This window comes from Otolemur garnettii, unplaced genomic scaffold (genome assembly GCF_000181295.1).
Source record: "Otolemur garnettii isolate 467f Iridium unplaced genomic scaffold, OtoGar3 scaffold00049, whole genome shotgun sequence".
Classification (NCBI taxonomy): Eukaryota; Metazoa; Chordata; class Mammalia; order Primates; family Galagidae; genus Otolemur; species Otolemur garnettii.
The window spans coordinates 5,335,636-5,346,522 of NW_003852444.1; the positions used below are offsets into that span (position 1 = coordinate 5,335,636).

Below are 10,887 nucleotides of genomic sequence, written 5' to 3' on the forward strand. Positions count from 1 at the left end.
TGTTTGGCGGGCCCGGGCTGGGGATTCAAACCCGCCACCTTAGGTGTTTGTGCCTGGCGCCTTAGCTGCTTGAGCCACAGGCGCCGAGCCTGAACACCACACCATATTTTAATGCTGTCATCTGAATTCTACCTAGGTAACTCTTTTTCTCCCATTCTACATTTTCATAAAATGCAGGAGTTTACTGAATGGAACAGAATAATGTTATAAAGTGTTAAGTCATCAAATCAATCAAATGCAATATACAGGGTGGCCATAAAGTTTGTGTGCAATTAACTTTATGGCCACCTTATATGCTGCATTTGGTTGATTTGATGACTTAACTTTATGGCTACTTTGCATATAACCTTGTTTGAATTCTGATTATAACAAATTGACTGTATGTGGGAAAAAAATGAAGGTAAACTGGGTGTCAGATAACACTAAAAAATTGTATTTAGCTGGGCGCAGAAGCTCATGCCTATAATCCTAGCACTCTGGGAGACCAAGGAGGGTGGATCTCCTGAGCTCATGAGTTTGAAACCAGCCTGAGCCACAGCAAGACCCCTATCTCCAAAAAATAAATAAATATATCTGGGTGCTGTTGCAGGAGCCTGTAGTCCCAGCAACTCAGGAGGCTGAGTCAAGGGGATCACTTGAGCCCAAGAGTTTGAGGTTGCTGTGAGCTATGACATCACAGCACTCCACCGAAGGTGACAAAGTGACACTGCCTCAAAAAACAAAAAAAAGATTTGATAGATGTGATATGTCGTTTTACTGGCAAAATGGTATGACTTCTAAAACTCCAGCTTTAATAGCAAATAAAACAATATTAAAAAACTATTGATGTTCAGCGCCTCTGGCTCAGCGAGTAGGGCTCCAGCCCCATATACCAAGGGTGGCAGGTTCAAATCCGGCCCCAGCCGAACTGCAAGAACAACCAAAAAAAAATAGCCTGGCATTGTGGCCAGCGGCTGTAGTCCCAGCTATTCGGGAGGCTAAGGGAAGAGAATCACCTCAGCCCAGGAGTTGGAAGTTGCTGTGAGCTGTGTGATGCCACGGCACTCTACCAAGGGTGATGATCCACTGGAATTCATCGTATTTTCCTCTCTACACTCTCTGAATGGTAACTTTACCATAAAACTTTTTTTTTTTTTTTTGAGACAGAGTCTCAAGCTGTCACCCTGGGTAGAGTGCCATGGTATCGTAGCTCATAGCAACCTTCAAATCTTGGGCTCAAGCAATCCTCTTGCCTCAGTTTTTCTATTTTTAGTGGAGACGGGGTCTCACTTCTGCTCAAGCTGGTCTCAAACTCCTGAGCTCAAGCAATCCACCTGCCTCGGCTTTCCAGAGTGCTTAGGATTACAGGTGTGAGCCCGGCCAACAAAACATTTTTTTATTTAAAGTAATGAGTCAAATAAAACATATGAAGAACATTCAGAACTCAACATTTACAAAAAGCAATCCAATTAATAACTGGCAAAAAACATACACACAAACATTTCACTGAAGAGGCTACACATGGCTTGGCACCTGTAGATCAGCAGCTAGGGCGCCAGCCACATATACCGGAGATGGCGGGTTCAAAACTAGCCCGGGCCTGCCAAAAAACATTGACAGTTACAACCAAAACCTTGCTGGGCACTGTAGCAGGAGCCTGTAGTACCAGCTATTTGGGAGGCTGAGGCAAAAGAATCGCGTAAGCCCAAGAGTTGGAGGTTGCTGTGAACTGTGACACCACAGCGCTCTACTGAGGGCAACGGTGAGACTGTCCCAGAAAAAAAAAAGGATATACAGATAACAAACGTACATATAAACAATGTTCAACCTCATTAGTCATTAGGGAAATGTGAATTCAAACCACAATAAGATATTACTATACATCTATTAGGATGGGTAAGATGAAATACATAGCTGACCACCTCCTTAAGTTGTCCTAACTTTTATAGACCAGATGTACACAACATGTATGTATCAGTACAGCAGGCCTAGTTCCTAATGTTGACCATCTCTGAATGTTGACCATTTACAGTCTTTTGAGTAGTTAACTTACAGAGGTTCTAATGTATAATGACACAACAGAGAAATTAGATCACTTACACATGATTGATTGGCAGGAATGTAAAATGATAGTCACTTTGAAATTTTGGCAGTTGCTTTTACAACTAAAAGTCGATATACCTTATGACCCAGCAACTGCATTCTTGCACATCTACCCCCAAGAAATGAAAACATATGTGGACACAAAAATATGCATACAAATGTTTACTGCACCTTTATTGCTATTAGCAAATAAATGGGAACAACCCAAAATTCCTGCAGTATGTGAATAAACTGTGGTATATTGGTACTATGGAATACCACTCAGAAATAAAAAAGAATGAACTACTGATACACACAACATGAATGAATCTCAAGGAAGTCGTGCTGAATGAAAAGTGCCAATGTCAAAAAGATACATACTGTAGGCTTCCATTTATGTAACACTCCATGAAATATCATTACTACAAAGATAGAGAACAGATTAGTGGTTGCCAGGGGTTAGGGATAGTGGGGAAGAGGGTGTGTATGACTATAAAGTAGGTGACATGGCATCTTCTGGTGATACTATAGTTAAGTATCTTAACTATGGTGGTAATTAGACATGTCCTAAAAGTGCCTATTACATACACAAATGCATATACAAATAAATGTACATATAAATGGTGAAATCTGAATAAAGATTAGGCTAATGTCAACTTGTCATAACATAGTTGTGAAAGACATTAACATTCATGTAGGCAAGAGTACATAAAATTCCTGCGTATGTCTTTGCAATCTCCTGAAAATCCTTTTCAAACTAAAATGTCAAAATAGAACAAATATAGCAAATTGAAACTATACTTTTTACGAATAAAAAATGACTGAAATTCTTACCTTTGCTGCTACTTCAGCACTGATCTCTTCTTGAGTTTCTGCTAATCTTTTTTTAGCCACTTCTGTTCTTCTATCACAATCTGCAATGAATGACTGTAGATGATCCATGGCCTGCAAAGTTTAATTAAAAGATGATTACTACCAGAAAGTCAACTTATTCAGAAATATCTTAATCAAAAATCACATTTTGTTTTTTAAAATGCTACCAGGAAAATTAGGGGAAAAAAAAAAACAGCAAGTTCAATTATCAATCCAAAATACTATCTGTCATCTATCAAACTGCCAAAGAGTAAACATAATTCCAAAAGCTAAGGCTATAAGAAAACTAACATTTTTGTGTGTACCCCACTGAAGGGAACACAAATTACTTCAGTTTTTATAAAAAGGCAACTAATTTTACTACCAGAAATTTATCTTAAGTAATCAGAGATATACGGAGTGATTAATATTCAAATATATTCTTCACAGTATTGTAAAAGTGAAAATACAGTAAAGAAATAGACAACAGCTATGAAATTTTGATCTCTAGTCATTAAAAAGTTTTCAACAGATTAGCACCTATAGCTCAGGGATTAGGGTGCCAGCCACATAAACCAGAGTTCACAGGCTCAAACCCAGCCTGGGGCTGCCAAACAACAATGACAAATACAACCAAAAAATAGCCGGGCATTGTGGCAGGCGCCTGTAGTCCCAGCTAGTTAGGAGCCTGAGGCAAGAGAATAGGTTAAGCCCAAGAGTTTGAGGTTGCTGTGAGCTGTGACACCATAGTACACTACAGAGGGTGACATAGTGAGACTCTGTCTCAAAAAAAAAAAAAAAAAAAAAAGTTTTCAACAGAAAACTCAAAGATGTGGAGAAATGTTTAGGATTCATTAATAAATAAAAAGAAAGTTATAAATATTATATGCAATAAGATCCCAATTTTATAAAATGAAGCACAGAAAGAAATGAAAGATCATACACAAAACATTATTTCTGAACATATGAATAATTTTTAATTTGTCTTCCTGTGTTCTTTAAATGTTCCACAATATACAATTAGAAAACTTACGTTTTTTCAAACAGACCACTGAGAATTTACAAGTGCCTATGCCATAAAAATCCTGCTCAATATTTATATAAAAGATTTTTAAGGCACATATTAATATGTCTATAATTGAATAATAGTTCATTAAAAAGTAAACCTTAAATATTTATTTACAAATTTAGATTTCTATATCTTACTGTAAAGAAATATAGGTAATTCAAAATACAAACATTTGATCAAAACCATGAATTTATCCAACACATATTTAATTCAAAAAGTGGTTGGATAATGAAGTGAAAAGCAGTAAGGATCATTTGAAAGCTTTTAACTGTGGTAACATAAAAATAGCCATTTAATTTATTAAATTTGCAATTTATCTTCTAAATCACAACCCAAAGCTGTTCAAATTTTCTTATGTGAGGATACAAAGTCACATCTTAAAGCAATGGGAGATGGACTAATCAAAAAATACTACTGAGTAACTAATAGATATATAGAGCCATAAGTCAGTTCCTTAGACTAGAATAAATTCAAAATGGATAAAAAGAATGTATAAAATGACAATAATATAGCACATATGAAGATTGATAAACTGAACAGTAAAACTAAAACTATCCTACAAGGGAAAAAAGCCACCAAAAAAAAAAGAAAGAAAAAAGTACTTACAATGTATATCTGAGGAAAAAGACTAATTATCATAATACATGAAGAGTTAGTATAAATCAATTATAAAAATGCTAATATTCAAGATTAGCCAATAACCCCCAAATAACTGCACAATGACAGATCACTAAAAAGGGAAATATAAATAGATCTTTAAAACATACAATATGGGGGGCAGTGCCTGTGGCTCAAGGAGTAGGGAGCCAGCCCCATATACCAGAGGTGGCGGGTTCAAATCCAACCCCAGTCAAAAAAAAAGCAATATGGTCAACCTCACTCATAAGAGAAATACAGCTTAAAACTCTACTTATATTTCTCATTTCTTATCAAAGTTGCCTAAAGAAATGTGAATAACACACTATGTGGCCACAGGGGAGATAGATCATTTCACAAATTTACTGATGGGAGTATAAATTAATAATTCTCATGAATAGTAACAATATTCATAAAATTACTATTTGACTTAGCTGTTCTATTTCTATGTATTTATCCTATAAACGTATCACCATACTATAATGGAAAATGAGAACAACCTAATGATGGCAAGTCCTGCTGTGATTTATGTCCAGATCACTTTAAGGTGTTTTCCTCAATGGTTCCAGCCATAGATTAAATTACATTTACAAAGATAATTTTCATTTCCATTAACAGAAATTCTTAGAAGTTGGGAGAAGTAAATAAAAAGGAACTTATTTATTGCTGGAAATACCAAACTAAATAAAAACACCTATTATCTCATTAATAAAAAGTATTATGGGGTGGTGCCTGTGGGTCAAGGGGCTGGGGCTCTGGCCCCATATGCCAGAGGTGGCGGGTTCAGGCCCAGCCCTGGCCAAAAACTGTAAAAAAAAAAGTACTATGAAGGCAGTACCTGTAGCTCAGTGGGTAAGGGTACCAGCCACATACACCAAGGCTGGCAGGTTTGAACACTGCAAAGGCCAGCTAAAACAACAATGACAACTGCAAAAAAAAAAAAAAAAAGAAAAAAAATAGCTAGGTGTTGTGGTGGGCACCAATAGTCCCAGCTACTGGCAGCACCCATGGTTCAGTGACTAGGGCACCAGCCACATACACCCAGACTGGTGGGTTAGAATCTGGCCCGGGCCAGCTAAACAACAATGACAAATGTAACAATATAGCCGGGCATTGCAGCAGGCACCTGTAGTCCCAGCTACTTGGGAAGCTGAGGCAAGAGAATTGCTTAAGCCCAAGAGTTTGAGGTTGCTGTGAGCTGTGACATTACAGCACTCTACAGAGGGCAACACAGTGAGACTGTTTCAAGAAAAAAAAAAAGAATATAAAAAAATTCAGATTACTGAAGAGCCCTATATTCACTAGAAATAAGTTGATTAGTTTTCATTAAACTGGTATTTCCCTAATCATTACTATTTTATTGGGAAGAATATGCTTAATTTTCAAAAGAATATGTGAACTGCACAAATTTTGCACATTTTCTTAAAATACTCAGTCTTCCTTCATATTTTAAAGTGTTAGTAGGCTAGGGATGGTGGCTGATGCCTGTAATCCTAGCACTGTGGGAAGCTGAAGTGGGTGGATTGCATAAGCTCTCAAATTCGAGACCAACCTGAGCTACAGCAAGACCCTGTCTCTTAAAAAAAAAAAAAAATAGCCAGGCGTTGTGGTGGGTGCCTATAGTCCCAGCTGCTAGGGAGGCTGAGACAAGAGAATCACGTGAGCCCAAGAGTCTGAGGTTGCTGTGAGCTATGATGCCATAGCACTCAACCAGGGGTGACAAAGGAAGACTGTTTCAAAGAATAAAAAATTTAAAAGTTTTAAAAAAGTATTATCAAGAATGTACAAGATAGGCTTGGCACCTGTAGCACAGTGGTTACAGCGCCAGCCACATATACTCAGGCTGGTGGGTTTGAACCCAGCCCAGGCCAGCTAAACAACAATGACAACTGTAACAAAAAATATAGCCAGGTGTTGTGGCAGACGCCTATAGTCCCAGCTACGTGGGAGGATGAGGAAAGAAAATGGCTTATGCCCAAGAGTTTGAGGTTGCTGTGAGCTCTGACGCCTCAGCACTCTACTAAGGGCAACAAAGTGAGACTTTGTCTCAAAAAACAAAAACAAACAAACAAAAAAAACAGAAAAGAAAGTACATGATAGGGTCAGGTGCAGTGGCTCATGCCTATAATCCCAGCACTCTGGGAGGCTGGGCCTTACTTAAGTTCAGGAGTTTGAGACCTATCTCTAAAAATAGCCAGGTATTGCAGCAAGCACTTAAAGTCTCAGCTACTTGGGAGACTGAGACAAGAGGGTCACTTGAGCCCAAAAGTCTAAGATTGCTGTGAACTCAACGCCATGGCACTCTACTGAGGACAACAAAGTAAGACGCTGTCTCAAGAAAAAAAAGAAAAGAACATGATCTCACTTAAGTATTATAATTCATAATTCACGTAACCACAATGAGGATAATTTACTAAGAGTTTTCCTATTAAGAGATACTAATCCATATTGAAAAGTAGACTGGTGGGTGGCACCTGTGGCTCAAGTTACTAAGAGTTTTCCTATTAAGAGATATTAATCCATATTGAAAATGTTCTACTACACAAAGATAATATAATCCATTAAAGCAAAATCACGTACATCAAGTTCAAAGAAAAAGTCTTGTTCTTTGGATGCAATTTCATAATCTGCTCTTAAAGCCAGGTCGTGGACTTTCAGACATTCTCCAAGATCCATTCTCTGGGGAAAAAAAGATACATAATATTAAACCAAAAGCATATTTTCAAAAATACATTAACAACCACAATTCTCCTCAGAATACATATTAAGTCACACAAATGCTTCTTTAGTTATAGACTTTCAAATGACAAAATTTCATAGATAAGTATAAAACGTGGTGTCCAAAAAATAACAGCACTAATTCTGTCTACCAGCAGATGGGAACAGTGATCACTTCTGTACTTAAGAACAAATGGATATGAAAAGCTTTGCAGAATCCTAAAAAATCTTGCAGATTCTATATAACAACATTTTTCACTTAGCTTCATAATGCAAGAAATATAAAGTTAATTTAAAACCAAATTAAGAAAATACATAAACCAGATTGCTGAACTGTTGTAAATGTTCTTTGAAGAACACTGTTTTTAAAATAAAGATAGAATCCTCAAAAAGTAGACTGGTGGGCGGTGCCTGTGGCTCAGTGAGTAGGGACGCTGGCCCCATATACCAAAGGTGGCAGGTTTGAACCCAGCCCTAGCCAAACTGCAACAAAAAAAATAGCCAGGCCTTGTGGTGGGCACCTGTAGTCCCAGCTGCTCGGGAGGCTGAGGAAAGAGAATCACCTAAGCCCAAGAGCTATTGGTTGCTGTGAGCTGTGATGCCACAGTACTCTACCAAGGGCAATAAAGTGAGACTCTGCTCTAAAAAAAAAAAAAAAAAAACAGACTGGTGACCCTGGTATCACACAACATTCCATGTGAACTAATAAAGAGACAATTTATGGCTCGGTGCCTGTACCCAGTGGTTAGAGCACTAGTCACACACACCCGGGCTAGCGGGTTCAAACCCGGCCAGGCCTGCTAAACAATGAAGGCAACAACAAAATAGCTGGGCATTGTGACAGACACCTGTAATCCCAAGTACTTGGGAGGCTGAGACAAGAGAATGGCTTAAGCCCAAGAATTTGAGGTTGCTGTGAGCTGTGATGCCACAGCACTCTATCAAGGACAACATAGTGAGACTCTGTCTCCAAAACAAAAAGAGACAATTTGTTAGTAAAACCCATAAATTCACAAAGAACAAGTCACTAATCTCACCTATGATGAGCATACGTCAAGAAAAGAAAATAGGCTCAGCGCCTATAGCTCAACCAGCTAAGGTGCTAGCCACGTACACCTAAGGTGGCGGGTTCGAATCCCCAGCCCGGACCCGCCAAACAACAATGATAGCTGCAACCAAAAAATAGCCAGGCGTTGTGGCGGGCGCCTGTGGTCCCAGCTACTTGGGAGGCGGAGGCAGGAGACTCGCTTGAGCCCAGAGTTAGAGGTTGCTGTGAGCTGTAATGCCACGGCACTCTGCCCAGGGGGACAGCTTGAGGCTCTGTCTCAAAAAAAAAAAAAAAAAAAGAAAATAAAATAAATACTGTTACCCAACACTAGACTCCTTCTATTTGGAATTTCCAGTTAGACATTATTTATAAAACCAGAGGCTTTTCTCATGTCTGAGACCAAATCCACCCACTGTTACATGAATCTGGGCAACAGATAAGATCGTCCATGAAACCCTTTCAGGGGAAAATAGCACAAGATACAAAGATAATTACAGATGGGATGGGTCATCAATGGATGAGATTTTCTAATTAGAGGTATCTGACAAGAATGTGTCAAAACTCTCTGGAGGGCTGGTGAAAAAAGAGTACATAAATCAAAAAAGTGGCAAGGTGCAGTGGCTCGCACCTATCATCCCAGCACTTTTGAGAGGCTGAGGCAGGAGGATCATTTAAGGCCAGAAATTCAAGACCAGCCTGAGCAGCATAGTGAGACCTCATCTCCAAATAATAATAGTAATTCCAAAAAAGTATAATAAATATTCCTTCTGGTTTTGTTACAAAAGCTATCTATACACAACAGTACAACAAAACACTGTACCAAACACAATGATGTACACTAGGGATACAGTGATTAAGTGACACTCACACAGTCTCTCACTACACAGAGCTTATGTTTTAAAGAGGGGAAACAAATGATAAAAGATGAAAGATAAAATGTCTATGAAACAAGTTAGGTGCTCTCATAAAAATTATAATGCTCCTCAATTACGGAGGCTACTTTGAGATAAGGTAGTCAAAGAAGACTTTTCTGAAAAGGATGAACTTAAAACTATATCTAGAGAACAAGAATCTTCTCCACTCCCATTGCTTCACTTCGCTAGCATTACATAATTAGAGAAGCAAACAAACCTTAGGAAAAGCCAAAAAAAGATTGCTTCAGTTTTTACAAAAGAATAAGGTGGCAGACTTACATATATATGTAGGGTGGTGCCTGTGGCTCAGGGAGTAGGGTACTGACCCCATATACCAAGGGTGGTGGGTTTGAATCTAGCCCTGGCCAAACTGCAACAACAACAACAAAATAGCCAGGCATTGTGGTGGGCACCTGTAGTCTCAGCTACTTGGGAAGCTGAGGTAAGAGAATCAATCGCCTAAACCCAAGAGCTGGACGTTGCTGTGAGCTGTGATGCTACAGCACTCTACTGAGGGCAACAAAGTGAGATTATGTCTCTAAAAACTAAACTAAAATAAAATAAATATAAAATATATATATATACACGATATATTACATATATATACACAAACATATACATGTGTATATATATGCACCAGCGTTAACCACAGCAAAGTTCCTGGCAACAGGGAATAGGTCTACAGTATCTACAGCACACAAGTGTGAAACTTAGCTTTGCATACAGCACCTAAAATGAAAGTTGGGTGTGGCGAGGCTGAGACCAGAACTTCCAGACCAGCATGAGCAAATAGCAACCCTGAGAGTGCTATGATCATAGGTATGAGCCACTGCCACAGGCCAATTAATAAAATTTAAAGCAATAAATATAAGTCCTATAGTTACATATCCAAGAAAACAAATTTACAAATTACACCTGTAACTCTTACACTTTGGAAGACCAACGCAGGAAGACCACTTGAGGCCAGGAACTCAAGACCAGCCTGAACAAGAGGGAGACCTTATCTCTACAAAAAACAGAAATATTAGCCAGGCACAGTGGTGTGCACCTGTAGCCCTAGCTACTCGGGAGGCTGTGGCAGCAAGATCACTTGAGGTTGCAGTGAGCTGGGATGAGAGCAGTGCACTCCAGTCCAGGAAAGAGAGACGCTGTCTCAAAAGACAAACAAACAAATAAGTATGACCAGATCATCAGAAAAATAAAAAAACTAGTCACGAGTAAGGATTACAGTATGGCATGACTGAGATAAAGCTATATGGTATAAAACTAACTTAAAGAGGACGCAGTAAAAGCAATGTGAGAAATCTCTGCTGAAGGCTGGTTTTAAAGCAAACTGCTGCTCTCCAAAAGACACATTCTATGACATTTTAAAAAAGGGATGTGAATAAATTAGATGAAGTGTCTCAAAACCAAGCTACATAAAAAAGTCAGGGAATAAAAGTAATTAGATGGAGAAAAGAAAAATCAACTAAGATGTAAATTGAAGAATGTTTCATTAAGAAGGAAACATAGGGCTCGGCGCCTATAGCTCAACCGGCTAAGGCGCCAGCCACGTACACCTAAGGTGGCAGGTTCGAATCCCCAGCCCG

At 38.7% G+C, this 10,887-nt stretch overlaps 1 protein-coding gene across 10 annotated transcripts in view; it reads right to left on the reverse strand.

The window, feature by feature from the left end:
• Window positions 1–10,887, reverse strand: part of LOC100947781 (putative RNA-binding protein Luc7-like 2) — a 66,224-nt gene that overhangs the window by 19,592 nt on the left and 35,745 nt on the right. For all 10 annotated transcript variants that reach the window (XM_012806269.2, XM_012806276.2, XM_023514180.1 and 7 more), the window contains 2 exons: window positions 7,199–7,297; window positions 2,896–3,006 (listed from right to left, as the gene is read on the reverse strand). In XM_012806269.2, the coding sequence (XP_012661723.1) occupies window positions 2,896–3,006; window positions 7,199–7,297 (210 nt within the window). The remainder of the gene's footprint in view (window positions 1–2,895; window positions 3,007–7,198; window positions 7,298–10,887) is intronic.